Source organism: Diabrotica virgifera, chromosome 2 (assembly GCF_917563875.1).
Source record: "Diabrotica virgifera virgifera chromosome 2, PGI_DIABVI_V3a".
Classification (NCBI taxonomy): domain Eukaryota; kingdom Metazoa; phylum Arthropoda; class Insecta; order Coleoptera; family Chrysomelidae; genus Diabrotica; species Diabrotica virgifera.
Window position 1 is genome coordinate 222,317,746 of NC_065444.1, and position 23,847 is coordinate 222,341,592.

At 33.1% G+C, this 23,847-nt stretch overlaps 1 protein-coding gene across 2 annotated transcripts in view; it reads right to left on the reverse strand.

Annotated features, from left to right (window-relative positions):
• The window catches only part of LOC126880396 (alpha-mannosidase 2), a 128,942-nt gene extending 105,959 nt beyond the window's left edge, over positions 1–22,983 (reverse strand). Inside the window, exons 1-2 of one of the 2 annotated variants that reach the window (XM_050644234.1) lie at positions 22,838–22,935; positions 22,549–22,692 (exon numbers count right to left, since the gene is read on the reverse strand). In XM_050644234.1, coding sequence (XP_050500191.1) covers positions 22,549–22,680 — 132 coding nt within the window. In that variant the 5' untranslated portion in view covers positions 22,681–22,692; positions 22,838–22,935. Of the gene's footprint in view, positions 1–22,548; positions 22,693–22,837 lie in introns of both variants that reach the window. The other variant, XM_050644233.1, reaches the window with a different exon arrangement.
• Positions 22,984–23,847: the final 864 nt, after the last annotated feature.

Sequence of the window (23,847 nt, forward strand, 5' to 3'; positions counted from 1 at the left end):
AAAATCTATATTATGATGCCGAAAGTCGCTTTTACCATGGGGGTGGTTGCCACCCTATCTCGTGGGTGAAAATTTTTTATTATATTTTGGCCGCAAAACTTGATAAAAACGTTGATTCTAAGTAAGAAATGTTCTATACATTTATTTGATAAAATTAATAGTTTTCGATTTATTCGCTATCGAAAGTGTTAGTTTTGTACACTTGTACTCATTTACAATTCACTTAATTTTTGCCGTAGAAAAAATTTTTTCAAACCAAGTTCTTGGGAATTAAATAACCTACAATTTCATGTTTAAACATTTTTTCGTATCTCTAATGCTAATCTTCCTATAAAACTACAAAAATTCGTTATTCGCTTTTAACTCTAGTTTTTTAAAAACTAATCATTTTAAGCCACTCAAACTTCTAGAATCTATTAATAATACATAAATAAAGAAGAATGAATAAGGCCAATGGCTAAAAGCACCCCTAACTTATATTATTATGCTTCCAATTAGATTTCCCCTTTTTTTTTCAAAAAAATATATTGATTTTTTAACCGTAACTTTTTTATTTTTTATCTTAGAAAGTTTGGTAAATAAGAATTTTATAGGTTTTTACAAGATCTATAAGCATATTATTATTAAATCTTTTTAAAATCCTCAGTCGCAAAAAGAGGTGACTTTGAAAGGGTTGGTAAAGATGGTTTTTGCATGTTATTACAAGTTTTAATTGTCAATAGTTCACTGAATTTTTACCGTAGAAAAATTTTTTGCAAACCAGGCTCTGGGGAATTAAATAAGCTACAATTTCATTAGTAAACATTTTTTCGTATCTCTGATGCTAATCTTTCTATTCTGAAGAAAAAGCCATTTTTTCCAAACTACAAAAATTCTTTATTCGCTTTTAACTAATTTTTTTTTAAAAACCAATCATTCTAGGCCGGTCAAACTTCTAGAACCTATTAATAATACATATAAATAAAAAAGACCAAATAAGGTCAATGACTAATTTCAATTAGGGTGGTGATTAGGGCGGTTGCTTCCGATCACTTTTTCGCTGAAAAAAAAAATAGGGACTGACATTCTTTTCATTATAAGTCACTTAATTTTTGATCTAGAGACTTTATTTCTATTTCTGGAGATATATGTTTTTATAGTTATTTATGATATAAGTGTTAAAAGTACACGTTTAAGGCTCGCATGTGAAAGTTTGCAGAAAGAGCGAAGCGAGTTGTGCAATTCACATGAGTGCCTTAAAAATGTACTTTTTTTTACAATATTTTTTCTACAAACGTAATTACAGGACAATATCTACAAAAACTTTTACTTGAACTTGACTGACATTCCATTTTTATATTTTTTTGACATTACATCGAAATTGCCTATACGGTCAATACGAACTGCAGTGCCATAAAAATTTTAAAGCACTAGTGCCTTCAAGTAGCATTTTTAACGCTCGTATGGAGTGCTAAAAATTGCATTTTTAACACGGTTGTAGAAAAAGTACTTTAAATTAGTTTTCAGTCTGTTCAGAACCTTCGAGCTGAACACATGTAATTAAGAAGCAGTTTGTCTAATTATTATCTTATCATATTGTAATTAGTATAAATCTATCGTTATCAAGAAACCGAAAAACAATAGCCAAAAAAAATTGTTAGTGTTTAATGCTAAAATAATTATCCAGTAAGTAATTTCTACATATCTAATTACTACGTTTATCAACATAAATATACCTAAATATAAAGAAAATAGGCCAGTATATTATCAAAATATGTCGGAATGTTTTAAAAATTCCTAGCTATAACTAGTGGAAAACTATGAGTTACCAACACGATAACCAGGAACAATCTACTAGTTTTCCATGCAGTGAGGACATAAATCCATCAATTAGAAGAAACAGCTTAGCACGAACTCCTCCACCTGTAAGAACTCAAAAAGACAGTTCCAATCCACTAGATGAACAGCAGAAAATAGTCAAAACATGCAACAACGATCTACAATCACATTTATCAAATTTTCAAATGGATAAACCGCAAGAACATCCAGATGCAGATGCAGCAAAAAGTGATGGTGAATGGGTAGCAGTCCACCACAATAAACGTCAACGCAATGACGACAGTCCCGATTTGAAAAAAACCAAACAAGCTACACTCAATGATTATTGGCTGAGTAAAACTATTCATATTTTAACAGATACGAGTTACTTGAAGATGATGCATTTCGTGAAGAAGTTGTAACGTTGGAAGACCGAAGAGAGGAACAGCCACCACCCATATTTATACAAAATGTTGAGCGTATCAAACCACTACAGGATTTACTACAGCAGAAAACTCCAGGTAAATATACTTTAAAATGTCTTGCTAACAATCAAATTAAAGTTCAAGCTGATTCATCAAAAACCTACTCAATAATCGTAAAATCTCTATCAGAAAAAAATACTCAGTACCATACATACCAACTAAAACAAAACCGAGGATTCCGAGTTGTTATACGTCATATCCATCCTTCAACAGATCCAGAAGACATTAAAAAAGCATTGCTGGAGCACGGGCATACTGCACTGAATATCTCTAATATTAAGCAAAGAGGCACAAAGAAAGATCTGCCACTATTTAATATAGAACTGGCTATTCACAGCAATAATAAAGATGTATATGAGATCACGAAATTACTCAACACTATTGTCACAGTTGAGGCACCGCATCCGAAGAGGGAACTACCCCAATGTCAAAGATGTCAACATTTTGGCCACACACACAATTATTGCCACAGGAGTCCGCGATGCGTAAAATGCGTAGGAGATCACCTATCGTCTAAATGTCCAAAAGAAAAGAATATAAAAGATGTCCAATGTGTAAATTGTCGAGAAAATCATCCTGCAAGCTACAAGGGATGTTCTGTATACAAAGAACTGCAAAAGAAAAAATTTCCATCGCTTCGAGAAAAAAACGCAAGTCAACCACCTCGTGTTGCACATTCGTCAATCACTCAACCAAATATCAGTTATGCGAATATTGCTGCAGGAAAAGATAATAAAAATACAACTAACACAAATGAGACTACTCATGAAATAGAAACAGCAACTCCCCAACATATACAAAACAATTTAGAACTTGTGGTACATAAACTAATGGAAAGAATGGATAAGATGTTTGATCTAATAATGTCTCTGATATCTAAGCTTAACCTTCAACACTAAACTTAAGATGTGCTGTTGGAATGCCAATGGCTTAACTAATCATTTTCACGAAGTAAAAGCTTTTATTTGTTCTCATAATCTAGATGTTATGTTTATTTCCGAAGCACACATGACTATTAAGAGTTATTTTAATATTCCCAAATATTCAACCTATGTAACTCAACATCCTTTAGGAAAGGCCCATGGAGGTACGGCAATTATTATAAGAAATAATATTAAGCATCATGAAATAAACAAAATTAGCAGAGTTAACATTCAAGCCACATCAGTGTCGGTAGAAGATTCACAAGGCTCGATTATTTTATCTGCTGTTTACTGTCCACCGAATAAAATAATTAAAGCTGATCATTTTACTGAATACTTTGAGATACTCGGACACCGTTTCATTGCTGCTGGAGATTACAATGCCAAACATCACAAATGGAGCTCCAGAATCATAACCTCACGAGGGCGAGAATTATTAAAAAGTATTAATGTGAATCATTTAACTCCTCTCTCTACTGGACAGCCTACTTATTGGCCCACTGATAGACAAAAAATTCCTGATCTTATTGATTTCGCTATATTAAAAGGAATAACACACACCCATATCCAAATTTCTCCTTCTTTTGACCTATCATCGGATCATTCCCCTTTCTTCATAGACCTACTAAGCCAAATTCACAATTGTCCTAAACTTCTAACACTGTGTAATAAAAGAACAAACTGGGATAGGTATAGAGACGAAATAAAATCATCCATTAACCTAAACTTGCCTCTTAAAAGAGACAGGGACATAGAAAATGCAGTCACTCACTTAACTACAGTTATTCAGCAAGCTGCTTGGTCGTCCACTCCAGAAATTACCTACACACACAACTCCGAGTCGTATCCTGCTCACATAAATACACTTATACTGGAAAAAAGAAAACTAAGAAAGAGGTGGCAGCTCACTAGGCACCCAGAAGATAAAACAAATTTTAATAGAGCTTGCAGATTACTCAGAAGAAACTTGATCCAACATAAAGACAATGGAATCAACAATTATTTAAAGAACCTCTCACCTTCAGATGATACAAATTATTCTCTGTGGAAACTAACAAAAAAACTTAAAGACAACGAACAAATGAATATGCCAATCAGGAAACCAAATGGTACATGGGCTAAAACTGACAAAGATAAAGCTTATACTTTCGCAAATCATTTATGCGAGGTATTTCAACCGCATCAGAGGGAAGTCTCAGCTGAAGAAGAAGAAGATATTCATGAAGTCATAAACGCACCATATCAAATGGCTCTGCCTATTAAAATTTTCAAGAAATCTGAAGTAGAAGAAGTAATTGATAATCTGGAGAATAACAAGTCACCTGGGTATGATATAATATCTAGTTTGGTACTGAAAAATCTACCCAACGAAGGTGTAAGCTTAATTACTTATATATTTAATTCAATATTAAAAACAGGTTACTTTCCACTCCAATGGAAAGTAGCTCAAATTGTTCTAATCCCAAAACCTAATAAGGATCACGCGGAAGTATCTTCATATCGTCCAATAAGCTTGTTGCCTATTATATCCAAAGTGTTCGAGCGGCTTTTCCTGAGAAGACTAGAGCCTACATTAGACAGCAACAATGTTTTACCTAATTATCAGTTTGGCTTTAGGAAACAACATGGTACCATCGAGCAAATTCATAGGGTAGTAAAAACTATCAGAAATTCGCTCGAAAACAAAAATTACTGTACATCTGCATTCCTAGATGTCTCACAGGCATTCGATAAAGTTTGGCATGTAGGTCTTATCTCCAAGATTAAATCCATATTTCCTTATCCCGTAAGTTCACTATTAAGATCCTATCTGACAGATAGATTTTTTCAAGTCAAAAGAGGAGGGGAAATTACTAACCTGTTTCCAATATGTTCTGGAGTTGCACAAGGAAGCATATTAGGACCAACACTCTACTTAATATACACATCGGATCTTCCAACCACCATTAATACAACAATTGCTACATATGCGGATGACACAGTTATAATGGCTTCAAATCCTATAGCAACAGAAGCATCCGAGGTATTGCAAAATCATCTGACTAAACTAGAGAGCTGGCTTAAATTGTGGCGAGTACAAGTCAACAGTTTAAAATCCACACAAATAACATTTACTTTAAAAAAAGGTGTCGCGCCTCCGGTTTCTATAAATAACACTCCACTACCAGTCAATACCGCCGTAAAATACCTGGGAATTCATTTAGATAGTAAACTTAATTGGGGCACCCACATCTGGAAGAAACGTCTTCAACTCGGCCTAATCTACAGGAAAATGTATTGGTACATGAGTAGGAAATCAAATCTTAGCCTGGAGAACAAAATTATGATTTATAAATGTATTTTAAAACCGGTGTGGCTATATGCAGCACAAATATGGGGAACAGCAAGTAATACCAACATTCAAAAACTTCAAAGGTTCCAATCAAAAGTGTTGCGCCAGATCTGCAATGCCCCTTGGTATGTTACGAACCAGAGATTGCACCACGACCTACAGCTACCAACAGTTAGCGAAGCAATATCTGCTGTAAATTCTAGATATAAGACCAGACTATCCTGCCATCCAAATCCACTCGCCACGGACCTGCTCAACATTTCTCATGAAAGACGATTAAAAAGACCTGACCCTTTGGACCTCTAGTACATGTGGACATCAGAGCAACAACAGAGTGCAGTGTCATAGTGCAGTGAAATAATCATGTTTTAGTTTTAGTGATTTTTTAAACTTCTTTCGTATTTTTATTCATGTTCCTTAAGACTTTTAATAATCATATTTTTATTGTCTGAACTGTCCACTATACTAAATTTTATCTATGTATTATGTTCCAAGTAATTGTTATGTCTTATTTTAAAATTATAATGTTATATGTCTTACTGGGTGCTCGCCACTGGGCGGCTTCCATCTGTGTTATTTTTCAATAATTATATGTATTGCTTATTATTTGTGATTAGACAGATTGCAATAAACGTTGGATGTTAAAAAAAAAAAATTAGTTTTAACAAGTTATCCTCGAAAAATACATAGTTTTTTTACTTTGAAACTACAATATTTAGCATTTGACGAAGAAGAGCTAACATATAATAAAGTATAGCTCGATTACTATTGGTCTTAAAGAAAATTAAAAATACGGTTTTGTTTATTTTTTCAAAAGCTACATTTTTGTTAAGTAAAGTTGATTTGATAAAACGAAAACTTTTGGAGTTATTAGCACAAAACTTATTAAAAACATTGATTTTTTCGATATAAAACTAACACTTTCGATAGCGAATAAATCGAAAACTATTAATTTTATCACAAAAATATATAGAATGATTTTTGCTTAGAATGAATGTTTTGCCAACTTTTGTGGTCAAAATATAATAAAAAAATTTCACCCCCCCCCCCCAGTTGGGGTGGCAACCACCCCCATGGTAAAGCGCCTTTCGGCATCATATAGATTTTGATCCTTGGACTATCCACTACTAATTCTCAAATTTTCAAGCAAATCTATTCATTCTGTAAAAATTGCGAGGTCTTGTATTTTAAGCTTCATTACTTGAATATGGACTATATATGGTTTTCAGTAAAAACATGACACAACCAGCACATCTTAGTATAAACGACATTCAAATTTAAAAAAGTATCAAGTTACAAATACTCGGGAACTTTAATAAACGAAACTGGAGACCAAAACAATGAAATAAAAAGACGTATAGAAATTGCCAGGGCCACCTTCATAAAGATGAGAAAATTATTCTGCAACAGAGATATATAATCATCCCTCTACGATTAAGAATGCTAAGAGGCTACGTATTTAATATGCTATTATACGGTGTAGAGGCCTGGACTCTCAATCAGAAGATAAAAAATATTGAAAGTATCGAGATGTGGTGCTACCGTCGAATACTGAAGATAAGTTGGGTTGAAAGAGTCACAAACCTTGAAGTAATACGAAGAATAGGAAACTACCCAGAAATTTTGTTAACGATTTTTTTTTATGGCATAGCCTTGGGTGTCATTTAGCCAGTCACAACTTTTTTTGTTTTCTGTTCATACATAAGGAAGGCAATGAGGTCCTTAGAGTTCCATAGCAAACTCTTCTACAGCTCTCTACTCAGTTCAAAAGCTGGCCGCTATGGACTGTCCAAGTTGCTCACCACATTTTCCATTATGTATCTTCTTCTTCTTCTTCTTTTTTCATATGTACATAATATACCAAATTATCAAGATTAATAAGTTTAGAGGTTAATTTTAGTTTCACAGATAAATTTCATTAAACAATCATATATGTTCTTGCTGTTCAGAGACAATAGATAGGATACATTGAAAGGTGGAAAAACATTACATTTTATTAAATCTTGGATTAAATTATACGTGCATGGAATATATTTTGCGCACTCAAAGAAAGTATGATTTAAGTCACCAACCTTCTGACATTCTGTACAAAGATTTGAATCAAAAACTTTAATTCTTGCTAGATGTAGAGGGAAACATGCATGTCCAAACTTCATTCTAATTAATGTTGTTATATATCTTCGAGGTACTACATAATTTTTAAACCAATATATATTTGGAACAGAAGGTTGAATCAGTGAATACTGAGATTTGGATTGTTTACAAAGATCTCGCCATGATTGACTCCACTGATTTTTAACTCGATAAAATTTTGTTAACGATAAAACGAAGAAAACTGGAATATTTGGGTCACCTGATGAGAGGGCATAAATACTCATTACTTCAAAATATAATGCAAGGAAAAATAGAAGGAAACCGGAATCCAGGCCGTAGAAGAATATCATGGTTGCGGCATTTGAAAGAGTGGTTTGGCTCCACCACTAATGAACTTTTTAGGTCAGCTGTAAACAGGGTCAGGATAGCCTTGATGATTTCCAATCTCCGATAGGAGTGGCACAAGAAGAAGAAGAAGAATAATGAAAAGTATTGTTCGAAGAATATCATATATCATAACCAAGATTTAACGATGCTGTAATAAATGTTTTCGCTACACCTGCTGTAATAAATGGTTCGTACAGAACCAACACCAAAGAATAGAATTAAATTTCAAAACTAGAGAATATGCCCTCTATATAAAAACTTGTGGAAGGTACTCTATTAATATTACATTTTTATGACCTGTCAAAAACAGGTTTACAATCAGTAATATATATTTTTTGCCCTCTTTGGGCTATTACTTCTTATCAAATTTTATTGCATCGATTATTAACTTTCTCACTATATCCCTGTGATAATATCAAAACCCACCAGCCGCTAACTAAAAATAAGACCAATTCTTACACTGATGGCCAAAATACAAATTAGTTTTCATTCTCTTTGGCTTTATCCCTATGCGGGGTCGGCTTTCCTAATTGCATTTCTCCATAAGTTCTATTTTGTTATTATATATTATATACTATTTTTATATCAGGTCATATCAATTTCAACACTCTTTACCGACATGTCCTGCCTAAGTGTCTCCCAAGGTCTTCTTTGTTATTGGTGATTGTTTCTCCCAAGGTCTGATTTGTTATTGGCTTCTTTTTGGCAGTCTCAACCAAGTGTTCGCTACCATCACTTTGTGTTTTGGGCAGAATTGTATACGTAGATTGTTTCTGTCATTTCTTTCACCTAGTCCACTACTACTAATACTTGCTCAATTTTGACGTTAAAATAAATATATATTTTAAATTAATATCAAAAAAAGAATATGTGAGTACTTTAAACAGTTTATTTATATTTTATTTAAATATTAAACTAATTTTAATACTTACTACTTTCCAAAAAATTTTATTAAAACAATACCAAAAATTAAAAAAAAATAAAAGAATAAAACACGCACGAACACATTGAGAAATGCCACAAATGATTTCTGAACAATAATTGTTGGCAAAAATTATAATTAAATACGCATTTTCTGAAAAAAAAATCATAAAATGTATAAAAAAAATAAAAACTTGCATTGGGATTCGAACCCGCGTTTATTCGGGTGCTTAGGATTTGAATTCGAAGCCTCTACTCATTTAGCCACTTACACGTACCTGTCATGTGCGAAAATATGCCAAGTGAACGTTTTACTGTTTGACAGTTCTAAATTTAATCAAATTAGTTTGATTTTTGTGGAATTAATATGTTAAAATACAACAAAACAGAGTAAGGAAACAATATATTAGATGAATGGTAGACATTTTGTTGGTAATCAATTTATGTAAATCAGTAAATCAAAGCATTACCTACTAGATAGGTACATACATTTTCCACAAAATGAGAAGGTACTGAGAAGAATTAAGAAGAACCGAGAGGTACTGACCACCATCAAATCTCGAAAGTTACAATACTTCAGACACATTATGCGAAATGAATCCAGATATGAACTCCTATAAGATATTCTGCAAGGAAAAATATTTGAAAAGCGAGGTCCAGGAAGAAGAACATCCTGATTAAAGAACCTCAGAACCTGGTACAATACAACATATGTGCTGCTTTTCCGCGCTGCTACAGATAAGATAAAGATTGCCATGATGATCGCCAACATTCGTCACGGATAGGCACATCAAGAAGAAAAATACAGATTAAGTTTTCTCACGCACTATCCACCGTTCATGTATAATTCTATAACATACTCGTATGAATTTTATTTCCAAAAAAAAACCGTTTATTTCAATATCTATGAAAATTCCACACCTGTAATTTTGAACCAATCAAAATACGTTATTTTGACAGATCACCATGGCAACGGAGGTATTTTATCGGAAATTTTTTGCTCGTGGGGTACCCAACAGCGAATTATAGTGGAAATTTTTTGACGTTTACAATAACAGAACATTTTTGACAGACTGGTTTTTATTTGTTTACATAATTTAGTTTTGATTCATTTTCTATCACTTGTAGTTACTCAAAACTTATGTAAAATTGAAGAATATACTATTTTCTATCTTGGAATGGTATTCCCATGCAACTACAATGAGTAGAAATTACGAATTTGAAAGCCTAAATAATTGCTGACAAAGCTATGGCGCGCTATTAATCTGTTCATGCAGCTGTGGATTTTCAAATGCAAATTTGGTGTGGAATTTTCTTACCGAATACCACGCGAAGTCAAATTAATATCCGGAAATTTTTTTTTGATCATGAATATTTTTAGAAAATTTCCCTCGTCTGCGACTCGGGAAATTTTCAAAATATTCAATATTTGACCTCTAGTGGTATTACTAGTGAAAATTTTTCTAGATTTTTTTTGTCTCAACTTATTTCTAGATTTACTTCGTTTTCAAAATTTTCTGTTGAAAAATTCTAAATAGCAGTTTTTTTCAAAAGTTTGTATTGTATATTTTATTTTCATTCCATTAAATTTTTTGCGTATTTTCACAGAATATTCTGTTCGGATTTGGAGCGCATTTATTGTACATTTATTTATTTACACGGGCAAGCCCAATTCGGTAATACATTAATAAGATATTGATAATTGCAGTGTTGAATATATAAGAATAAAATGAGAGAGTACAAAACATTTAAAAAGACATGACAAAGTAAAATAATTACAAAACATTAATTACTAACAAATAACAAGGTTATGACATTGCTAAATATTTAATTTGGTTAAATGGTTCTTAAAAACATCAACAGAGTTACCAAAAAGTAAAAGGTCACCTAGGGAGTTAGCAAGTCTTAGTGTAATAGGAACAAAAGTAAAATATGAGTAATTATATCTATGAAAAGAAATATGAAAGGTTTGAATTTGTCTTGTTGATCGTGGTGGAACAAACAACAATATTTTAGCAAGGAGTTCAGGGCAGTAATAATATTAAACAATAATTGATACTAATGATAATAATGCCATTGATAATATTAAACAATACTGTAAGATCTTTACGCTTCCTACGGACATCCAGAGAAGAGATATTCAAAAATCGTTCCATATCTGCATAATTATAATTGATGTGTTTTTTGAACCCAATATATCTAAGAAAATTATGTTGAACACTATCAAGTTTGTTCTTGAGGTGTAAATAATGTGGGGACCAAACTGGAGAACAGTAGTCAAGGTGCGTCCTGACTAAAGAACAATAGAGCATTTTAATAGCGAACACGTTCGTGAAATCACGAGTTGTCCTTTTAACAAAGCCAAGCATTTTCATGGATCTTTGAGTAATATTGTTGATGTGATGGTTAAAGCTCAGAGAGGAATCAAGAACAACACCTAAATCTTTAATTGAGTCTACCGTATCCAATAATTGATTATTTATGGTATAATTAAATACTGATAAATGATGATTCCGACAAAACCGGATAATGTGACACTTGTTGACATTCAAATCCATCCCATTATCAAGACACCAGTTGGCTAAATTATCTAAATCTGATTGCAATGATATTGCATCATCTTGATTATTAATGATTTGATATCATTTAAGATCATCAGCGAATAAGAGAGCAGAAGTGTTAGAGAAGCAGGTGACGATGTCGTTAATATACAGGTTAAACAAAAGTGGACCCAAATGAGAGCCCTGAGGTACACCAGAGGTTACTAGAAAAGTGTTGGAGTAATGATGATTAACCCTAACCTGCTGTGTTCTATTTGTTAGGTAACTGCCCAACCACTTCAACACAGAACCTTCTATGCCATATAACTTGAGCTTATGTAACAAAAGATCATGGTTCACCCTATCAAAAGCCTTGGAGAAGTCAGTATACACTGAATCAATCTGCAACCCCCTCTCCAAAGCTTCAGACAAGGTATCAACATAAAGCAACAAACTAAGTTCTGCCGATTTACCACAAGAAAATCCGAACTGTTGAGAATTTAGTATCCAAGAGCAGTCATAATTACGGTAATCAGTAACAATACTCTCAAATACCTTGGGAATTGTGCCGAGAATAGAAATAGGACGATAATTCGTTATGTCAGCTTTATTACCTGCTTTGTAAATTGGAGTGACATAGGATAGTTTCCAAAAGTCAGGAAATTCCCCCAACTGAAGGGATTTATTAAAAATATGATAAAGCGGCCGAGACAGAATAAAAGAGAATCGTTTAAGAAAAATGTGAGAAATACCATTTGGCCCAGGTCCCTTATTGACATTAAGAGTTGAAAGTTTTTCGTATATTTTTGAAATTGGTATAATATAGGAAGATACACAGACCTTAGACTGTATTAAATTGTCATTATGCTTAAGAGTTTTATTACTAAAAACTGAAGAGAAATGGCTAGCAAATAAATTTGCAATATCGTTGCCATTAGAGGCTAGTGTATTGTTGAGTGACATTGAGACAGGCATACTATTATTTTCTTTCTTACTTTTTACAAATTTCCAAAAATTTTTTGGATTAGCTTGGATCGAAATCTCAGTTGAATGTATATAATTAGCATAACAATTTTTTGATAAAATTTTGCACTGAGCTCTAAGTTGACTAAAACCTGCATAATTCTCAGGAGACCTGTTACTCTTGTAAATTAAATGGGCAGTCTTTTTGTCACGTATATATACGTATTTTTGTACATAGTATCAATTTAATACTTGTTTTTTTGAGTACCTAGATAATAATTTCTTATCGGGATTAGGCAAAGAGTCTTGAGATAAGGTAGCAACAAATATTACCTAATATAATAAAATTATACGGAAATGAATCACTTATATGTAAGATTTTTATTACTTAAATTGGAGGAAGATCGAAAACAAGCAATTGAACTGGTTTGGCCACATAGAGCGGCAAAAGAGAATAACAAAGAAGGTACATGAAGCTAAAATGGAAAACAAAAGAAAAAAGGGAAGACCGACGAGGACATGGATTGAACAAATCCATGATATAGGTGAAAAGAGAGACATGATAATAAGAGATTTGAAGAACCTGGTCACTAGGGTGGTGCGAAAAAAGTCAAGTTGATAATTCCGTATCGCTCTAGTGCGGAAAAGTTGCGATTGGTAATTACAAGAAAAACAAAAAAGAATTATTCAAATCGGACTTTATCTTCCGATCGCGCAACAGGAATAACGATTATGAAAAAAAAAATTTACCTTTTTTTCAAAATTTTTTATTTATCCTTCGAGTACGTTTTATTTATCGCTATAGTAAAATTTATTTACACTTTGCATGGTTGAGTACTAAAAAAATTGTTTTACGCATTTAACGGATATTTTCCGATCCCGCAAGGTCAATCAAAATCTATAAAAATTTGAAATTTTTGATGATTTTAATAAATTAAAAACATTTAGTTATCTCATTTTTTTGTTACATTGTGAAGTTCTTCGCTTGTTTAGATATTGTATGACAATATTTAAACAACCCAGATCTCAAAACGAGGTGGTGGTTGCACTAAAATGCTCCACACGCACCCTTCTCTCCAACCAACCAATGAGTGTGTGTTTTTACATTATTGACATATTATGTACATTTCTTTTTCATGTGTTTGTGTCCAGCTCTTAAACACCAACTTTGCATTGTGATTTCTTGGTAAAATCTGTCAGCATGGACCTTGATTTAAGTGTTGTCCTGATGCATCCATCTCTTGATTGAGGCCCACATACATTAGCATTAGACGATGCTTCCGTGGCCAACTTTAGACACCGCTCATCAGCTGGATTGTGGCAGGGATAGTTTTGTACATTCCAGTCTGACATGTCGCCCGCTGTAATACAAGGAGTTATATCTTCATTTGAAACTCTTCGTGGAAGTGGTGGAGAAGATAGTTTTGCAACATTCCAGTCTATTAGTTTAATTTAGTTCTGTGCTTCAAAATTTCAAGTAGTAGGGAGAAAGGAAACACATTAAAGAGCTAGGGCCAAGGAGAGTGTTAAAAGCCGGACAGACTAAAGCCAAGGGCAAAAGTATTAGAAATTTCATCTCTAATACTTTAAATTTTCAAGCACAAGACTACACTGAAATAATAGACTGGCATGTTACAAAACTATCTTCTCCACCAGTTCTTCGAAGAGTTTCAAATGAAGATATAATTTCTTGCATTACATCGGGAGACATGCCAGACTGGAATGTACAAAACTATCCCTGCCACATTCAAGCTAACGAGCGGTGTCTAAAGTTGCCCACGGAAGCATTGTCTAATGCTAATGTATGTGGGCCCCAATCAACAGATGGATTCATCAGGAAAACATTTCAATCAAGGTCCATGCAGCCAGATTTTACCAGGAAATCACAATACAAAGTTGATGTTTAAGAGCTGGACACAAACAGATGAAAAAGAAATGTACATAACATATGTAAATAATGTAAAAAACACACACTCATTTTTTGGCTGGAGAGAGGGGTGCGTGTGGAGCTAGAACTGCAACCACCCCCTCGTTTTGAGTTCTGGGTCGTTTAAATATTGTCATACAATATCTAAACAAGCGAAGAGCTTCACAATGCAACAGAAAAATGAGATAACTAAATGTTTTTTAATTTATCAAAATCTATAAAAATTTCAAATTTTTATAGATTTTGATTGACCTTGCGGGATCGGAAGATATTCGTTAAATGCGTAAATCTATTTTTTTTTTATTACTCTACCATGCAAACTGTAAATAAATTCTACTATAGCGATAAATAAACCGTACACGAAGGGTTAAAAATTTTTTTAAAAAAAAAGGTAAAATTTCATTTTTTTCATATAGTCCTGTCGCCAGGGGGGGTACAACGGCCTCGTTAATTCAGATGGACTTACCCAAGTTTTTTTTATGTATTTTGACCCGTAGAACACGAATTTTTTGGGTAACAGTTGATCCGGATGTCGATAAGATTGTTATAGACCAAGAACTTGAGGAATCAAATAACAGCGATTTTTGGCAAAACAAAACAATATTTTGTATTTTTTGGGTCATTTTAAGCAAAAAATATTTCTACAAGTTTTTTAGTAGGATGCACAGTTTTCGAGATAAACGCGGTTGAACTTTCAAAAAATCGAAAAACTGCAATTTTTAAACCCGAATAACTTTTGATTAAAAAATAAAATAGCAATTCTGCTTAGCGCCTTTGAAAGTTCAAGTCAAATTATGTCGGTTTTGATTATTTGCATTGCTACGAATTTATTGTGTTATTGTTAAACAAAGCTACAAACAACTAGTGCGTGAGTGATGTTTCTATGATTTCTCATTTAAAATCGAACGAGTAGGTAGAATAGGTACTAGTGCAATCAAGACTATTTCTACGTTACATGCGTTAAAACGCATGTAAAAGCACGGGAAACCCTACGTGTTTATAGCTTTGTTAAACAATAAAAAAATAAATTTTTACCAATGCAAATAATCAAAACCGATATAATTTGACTCAGACTTTCAAATGCGGTAAGCAGACTTGCTATTTTATTTTTTAATCAAAAGTTATTCGGGTTCAAAAATTGCAATTTTTCGATTTTTTTAAAGTTCAACCGCGTTTATCTCGAAAACTGTGCATCCTACGAAAAAACTTGTAGAAATATTTTTTACTTAAAATGGCCCAAAAAATACAAAATATTGTTTTGTTTTGCCAAAAATCGCTGTTATTTGATTCCTCAAGTTCTTGGTCTATAACAATCTTATCGACATCCGGATCAACTGTTACCCAAAAAATTCGTGTTCTACGGGTCAAAATACATAAAAAAAACTTGAGTAAGTCCATCTGAATTAACGAGGCCGTTGTACCCCCCCTGGCGACAGGACTAATAATCTTTAGGCCTGTTGCGGGATCGGAAGATAAAGTCCGATTTGAATAATTCTTTTTTTGTTTTTCTTGTAATTACCAATCGCAACTTTTCCGCACTATAGCGACACGGAATTATCAACTTGACTTTTTTCGCACCACCCTACTGGTCACCAGTAGAAGTGCATGGAAGAAATGGATAAGAGGCGACACCCTACATCCGACACTCTGAAGACCACTAAGGATTATGAGAAAAAAGAAGATATTACATATACGCAAAAAACTTTAAAAAGCTGAATCCATAATAAAACCAAAAAAAGATGCCTCTATATAACTATATGCTAATGATCCACCGAAATTTCCCCTTTCCTAGAATTTTGCTTTGCATAATGAGTTGCAATAATGAGTAACTTTGCTGCCTCATCACATGTCCTGAATAGTCAAATTTTCATCTTGTGATAGTTAATATTATTTCTCGTTCATTTCCTATCCTTCTAGTTACTTCCACACGTTTGACACTCTTTGAATCCATGATATGCATATCATTCTTCTGTAACACCAAAACTGAAAGGCGACCAACTTATTTATAATCACTTGATGTAGTGTCCATGCTTCCAAGCCATAAAAAATAGTAGACAGCATATAACAGAGAAACATCCTTACAAGTTGCCCTAACCTTATGTCACGACAAATAGAAATTTTTAAGTTTAATGAATGCTGTATGTACTCTTTCATGCGCACTTAGTTTTTTTTTCAAATTCATCGTAAGAGTAAACAGTAGCGCGTCATCAATATTTTTATTTTTCGAAAGTTTTGCGAACTTTCAACAGTGAGGCAACAGTGTGTCGGTAATTCGACACTGACAGTGACCTTTATACTATCAAAAACAATAATTTTTATACTCATAGGCGCGAAATGCAACTCATTGCTGAAAAACGTCGTGCGAGAAGAAATTGGCAAAGATCTAGAAACAACATAGATCAACATATATACAATAGACTACGTAGACAACTTGGAGTAGCCATCAAAGCTGCAAACAGCGAAACCTTCGAACATTACATTACAAACCTTACAGCAAATGATCAGACGCTATGGAAGGCGACTAAGAAACTCAAAAAACCATACACAATTATTCCTCCCCTCCATAAACCAAATGGTGAATGGGCTCGTTCCAACAAGGAAAAAGCGGACGTCTTTGCTGAACATCTTACGAGTGTATTTCAAACCGAGCCACCAGACCCTGATGAAGAAGTGGAAGAACTAATTAGCGCAGCATGTCGAATGTCCCTTCCAATCAAAAGTTTTAATCCTATAGAAGTCAAGAAAGAAATAACCAAACTCAACTCACGAAAAGCTCCAGGTTGTGACTTAATCTCGGCACAAGTACATACTAAAACAACTTCCTCGTAAGGCCATTATTATGCTAACAGTAATATTTAATCGCATGATAAGTTTATCATACTTTCCAAAAATATGGAAATTTGCAGAAATCATAATGATCCTTAAGCCAGGCAAAGCGCCCAATGAAGTAACATATTATCGACCCATCAGCCTACTCCCAATCGTCAGTAAAGTTTTTGAAAGATTGCTGCTACAAAGAATATACGCAGATCATGAATTCCTAACATTACTACCAGAACATCAGTTTGGTTTTCGGGAAAATCACTCTACTACACAACAAGTCCATCGAATAGTAAATGAAATATCAAAAACTCTCGAAGAAAAGAAATACTGCAACGCTGTATTCCTAGATATCTCACAAGCGTTTGACAAAGTTTGGCACAGAGGTCTGCTTTACAAAGTAAAATTAGCACTATCTAGTAACTATTTCCTCCTAATCAAATCCTACTTATCAAATAGATATTTCTCAGTAAAATTCAAAGACCAACAATCCAGCCTCTGTCCTATTAACTCCGGAGTTCCGCAAGGTAGGCCACTCGGGCCGCTGCTTTTCTCACTCTACACAGCCGATATACCAGAGTCTCATAATACTACGATCGCTTCCTTTGCTGATGACGTAGCAATACTAGCGGTAAATGAAGATCACATACAAGCCTCACAAGACCTGCAACACCATCTGGACATACTCAGTGAATGGTACACAAAATGGCGAACAAAAGTAAATAAAACAAAATCATCTCAAATCACGTTTACAAACCGCCACAGCACATGCCCACCTGTAAGAATGGAAAATGTACGAATACCAACAGTAACAGACGCTAAATACCTTGGCCTCCACCTTGACCAACGTCTTACTTGGAAAAAACATATACAGACTAAAAGAAGACAACTAGACTTAAAATTTCGGCAAATGTATTGGCTCCTTGGACGCAGATCAAAACTCAACATCCAAAACAAAATTCTTCTGTACAAGGCAATACTCAAACCTATTTGGTACTACGGACTACACCTCTGGGGCTGTGCAAAGTTAACATCACTGAATATCATCCAAAGATTTCAGTCTAAGGTTCTAAGATCAATAGTGGATGCACCATGGTATGTAACTAATCAAACACTTCACGAAGACTTAAATATACCTTTCATCAGAGAAGAAATCCATCGAACCTCGGAATCACAAACCGAGCGTACCATTCACCATGACAATGAGTTAGTAAGGGAATTATTCCATAATGGCCCTGTCACAAGGAGACTAGATAGAACCTGGCCTCAGGACCTATTTTAAAACTTTAACATAAATAGAATAAGATGAGACATCATTTGAAGTCTCTTCTTCATGCCCAAAAACATGGAACAAATTTACTTAATACTCTTTTAATGATGTAGATTGTAAATAAACATAATTACATAAAAAAAATAGGCGCGAAATGTTGCCGAGTCAGACTCGTTCTATTTTTTGTTATAGAAAATCGATTTTTAGTAGATCCAATGTGACACAAAATCTAGGCATGGGATAAAAAAGTTTATTTGAAGAAAGTTTATTTTTTTGTTCTTCCTAATGGCGGTACAGCCTTTTTGCAATATTTTTTTTAGTTATAGAATAATTTTCACATATGTACTAACATATTTCTCAAATTGGGCTCTGTACCGTCATTCTTTATTATAATATTACGAATATGTGTGCCAAATACCTCGACAAAATATTCAAAATTACAGCCGTAATCTTGGATCGCGTTTGTTGCTACCTGATGATCGCTACTGTATGCTCTTAACTGTAACAGCCTACATTTCTTATGTTCTGTAAATCAGTCATTATTACTATATCATCTGTAAAACATAAGTTATTTAAATATAATATATAGGTGGGGAGATATAGTTGTTCCATTTTATCTTTGCCCATGCGTCACGATTCATTTTCAAACAAATTAATGCAGTTTTGCCCTACAATTTAAGAGAAACCAATCACACCTCTAGATTTGACATTAAACATAATAATTTAAAGTCATGTCAAGATTTACTATCTATCATTATTTTTGAATTGAAATATTTTCATAAATTATAATAAAACACGAATCAATGTATGGATACTTAATTGAGATGACGGAAAATTACAATTGTTTTAGTTTTTAGTATATTAAAAAATGCGGTCTGTCGCACAGCCCCATTTTTACCTAGTTTGATATAATATTTTCGTTGAACTGGCAACGTTGCCCTAGAAATTGGAATGACACTTGTGACAAGATCAACTTACACAACTTGAAAAACACGATTTTTGGTTATAAGAGTTGTACCAGTTTTTTTTGACGTGAAGTGTACCATTAGTTTTTAAACTTTAAACTTTTTTGCCTCTTAGTCTTTTTTTGATGAGTCACATTTTACCGAGATGCGACTACTTTTTCAAAATATACCTAAAAATGTAAATTATAAATAAATTTTGAGCTTATCAACAGGTCTATAATCGTACTTAATCATATACAAATATGTGGTGGATTCGACAAATATTCAAAATATCTCGATAAACACTGGCTTATCGAAAAAGTACTAAGAAAAAAAGTTTTAAAAGCATTGTGTTTAACTAATGCCACATATCCATTTTCAATAAAAAATCTCTAAGAGTTTTCGATATATGAAAAAAAAATCGATTTTCATTTTGTAACTTCAAAGGGCTGTAACTTTTTTGTGTGCACTATTGTATATAGGTAAGTGAGGTTCAATCAATCTATTTTTGACCCCAGAATCTGTGGTATAATTTATGACCAATCTTTTTGCACAATCTTATAACACATACATTATACTATACTAAACAGTGTGGCTGATGATTTTTCACAATCTATGATTTTTTGAATGAGAATAGGGATCGTGTACTAGTTCATTTGAAATGTAATTCAATTCTCTATTCAGTAATAAAAACATTCCCTAGGGAGGAAAAGTACGACTTTGCTCCGTACACTCAGGTCAGGAAAAGTATACTTTCGGTAGAGGAAGGTGGAAAAATTTGAAGAGTAAATTTATATTTAAATGAAGAAAAATTGAAGAAATGGAACGATGAGAAAATAGAACTTGGCAAAGATGGGTAGAAATCTTTCGGCATTTTAGAGTAGAGCATATCCCACAATGGAAATTTCCTTGTCCTGTTGTACAGGCACTAATGCTGCTGTTGAAAGAGTATTTTCACTAGGGAATGATTATTGGATCAGTCAGAAGTCGCAACTTTCTGTAAAAACATTATCTGCCGTCGCAACAGTCAAATTTAACATGCAAAATGAAAGTTGTCCCGATGTAGCTAATCCACTCCGAAGAAGAATATGTTTTTAAAAGAAAATAAAGTTTTTATCGTTTTTTCTTCTTTTTTTTTTCACCTATGAAATACTTGCAAAGTGTACTCTTTTTGAACAAAAAATAGTTGGTCACCTTACTTTTACTCAAGTGTAAGTTTACTGTGTACAAATTAAAACAAGGCGAATAAAATTTTTTTAAACTATTTACACTGTGTTTTAATAAATTTGACAGTCAAGTTTGCAGGCGTGGTCAAGGCTGCCTGGACTGTTTACAAGCAGTAAAATATTCAACAATGCAGAAGCAAATGTGAGACACTAGAAATTCAATGGCCTGGAAGCCTGGGTCCTGAAAGAAACATCCAAAAATAAACTCGACACATTCGAAAGGAAAGTACTGAGGAGAATACTACGACCTGTGAGGGAAAACGGAATCTTCATAAGTCGATACAACAATGAACTTTATCAATTATATAAGGAAGCACCCCTGTAAGACTTCATTAGAATACAAAGATTGCAATGGGCCGGACATGTGATAAGAATGGGAGAGGATAGGCTACTAAAAAGAGCACTGAATGCTAGAATGCACGGAAAGAGACCGGTTGAAAAGCCAAGAAAGTGCTGGGAAGACACAGTAAACAGCGACGCACAAGCCCTTTTAGGAGTCAGTGTATGGAGAACAGCAGCCACAGACAAGCAAGGGTGGAGGCAAAAAATAAAGGAGGCCAAGGCTCAATTTGGGCTGTAGTGATTGTAGAAGAAGAAGAAATTCAATGGCACCAAAGAATATACAGTCAACTCCCGTTTATTTGTGGGGTTGAGTGGCACGGTTGTTGTGGATAACGAAAATTGCGGATAAGCTGTAACTGGAAGTCAAATACATATATGCAGAAAATAAAGATCCAAAGTCACACTTCTTTGTTAGTTACTTTAAACTGTAATACAAATAGAAAATTATATTTCTACTTATAATAAATTACAATTCTCTTTAAAATCATATATTTTTATAAACGACAGGTTTTCATTGATATTAAAAAATGCTTCTCCAGAGTTGTGGATAATCCCCTGGCAGATAAACAGGAGTTGGCTGTATAAGAATTTTAACACCTAATTAGAAAATTTAACCCTTAAGTACTAACATCTTAAATCAATGACGTAAACACTAACTAACCGCCTAACAGACGGGCTTAACATTTCACTGGTTATTTTTTTTTAATATTTTAATGCTAAAATATATTTCGATGACTTACTGAAAGTATTACTTGTCTAAAAAACACAGTAATTGATCTAGTTTTTCTGCAAAAATGGAAGGATTGTTTATGTGACTTTTTATTCCTGAAAAAAAGTGTAATAAAAATGAAACAAATTAAAGAATCTTGATCAAAATTTATAATCGAGTTAAACAAAGAGTAATAAACATGAAAATAAAAAAGTTTTTAAAAAATGTTCAAACAAAAAAAACTGACAAGCACTAAAATTTGTACAGTGTAGCAATGATAGTCAGTGGCAACATTTTCATCACAAATTGATCCCACTTCGCTTATGTCGTCTTCTACCTCATCAAGTCATTTCAAAAGAGTTTCCTCATAGTCTTTATTTCCTTATTTGAACTTTTTGACGAACTGGGCACAAACACTAACACCCTATCTATTAGACGGAAATCACACTTTGAGTCTAAATATCTTTAGAATAACAATCTGCCGGAAATTGCTGAATTCAATACTACTAAATAACAACCCAATTTAAAAAGTCATAAACAGGTGACCTTCAAAATTTTTTAGGAAGGGAAATATCCCACTTTCAACAAGCCTGAGAGAGGGTGTGTTAGTACTTAAGGGTTAAAATCTGTAAATAAGTTTTGTGCTGTTTAAAAAAAAATTAAAAACTGGACATCTACTAGCACCTCGTTTTTAAATAAACTATGTGATCCATATGTTACTTAATAATTAGTATCTATTTGAGTTAACAATATAACCTGTTCTAACATAAAATATCAATATTGACAGAATGTTGAATGAAAGTGTTACTGATTTGTGTTTCTCACAATATAGATATGTTTACAGATAAATATGTATAGGTTTACCTACCTCAGCAAAATCTTCCACAATAGTTGATTTTCTATTGGGAAACATAGACAAATAATTTGCAGAGATTATCATTAATAACACTGCTGTTAGTATTAGAGAGCCAAAGACAACCACAGCCTTTTTTAATCGCATTGTTACTGTTATCTAAAAATATTTAACAATAGTTAATAAAATGACAATAAATATAACTTACTTAAAACTACAATTGATTATTTCAATATCTATTAGGAAGTAAACAAATAAATGAAAAAGTAAAATTTTGAATAAATAAATTAATAGTAAGACTTACCAATATATACAGTGTTTAACTAACTACATGTCCCAATCTTAGATATAATTTAAATAATCTTACACCTTACACGCTACATTAATGATTGTTTATCATTAAAAAATTGATAATCAAAACTTTAGGGAAATAATTTCTTCTATTCTGACAGATGGCTGACAGCTTCTGTCAATTGTCAATATTGTCAGAAAGGCATATTTTAGAAATTACACTGAAACTTTAAAAAATTTTTTGTTGTATCACGTTGTGTTGACATTAAAATTTTTATGTAAAAAATTACATACAGTGCGCTGGAATAAGTATTATTATACCCCCCTTATTAACTTATTTATTTTTAGCACATAAGCAAAACGCTCGGACATGTCGATTTTTAAAATAATGATAGTATATTATAGCATCGATGTTTCGAACTTTACGCGATTCCTCTTCAGGCGACAGGCATAACTTCGACTTTTTTAAATAGTAAAGTACATCATGTGACACCTCATTTAAAATCTTTTGAAATGCTGATTCCAAAAATGTATAATACTTTACTCCTATTTGAAAGCGTAGGCGCAAAATATCGGTCGAATTATTTTTAAACGCATTCATTTTTTTTTCGACTTCTGAGAAAACTAATAAGTATTTTTGAAAAATTTAATAATACATTCTTTCACGGTTTTCGCTCTAAATTTTAAAGAACCCCTTGGATTGACATGAAATTAGGTATACGCATAGCTTACATGTCAAAGAAAAAAAAGTGATATTGTGCTGATGTGTGCTTTTGCCCTGGGGGTGACTTTCACCCCCTCTTGGGGATGAAAAAACATATGTCCAAAATAACTCCGGAAATGGATAAACTGACTAATTTTAAGTAACTTTTGTTCTATAGAGCTTTTTCGCCAAGTCGACACTTTTCGAGTTATTTGCGAGTGAATATGTTCATTTTTCAACAAAATATAACTACATTTTTAGACGGTTTTTCGCAAATAACTCTTCTTCTTCTTCTTCGAATTGAAATCCACTAATGGATC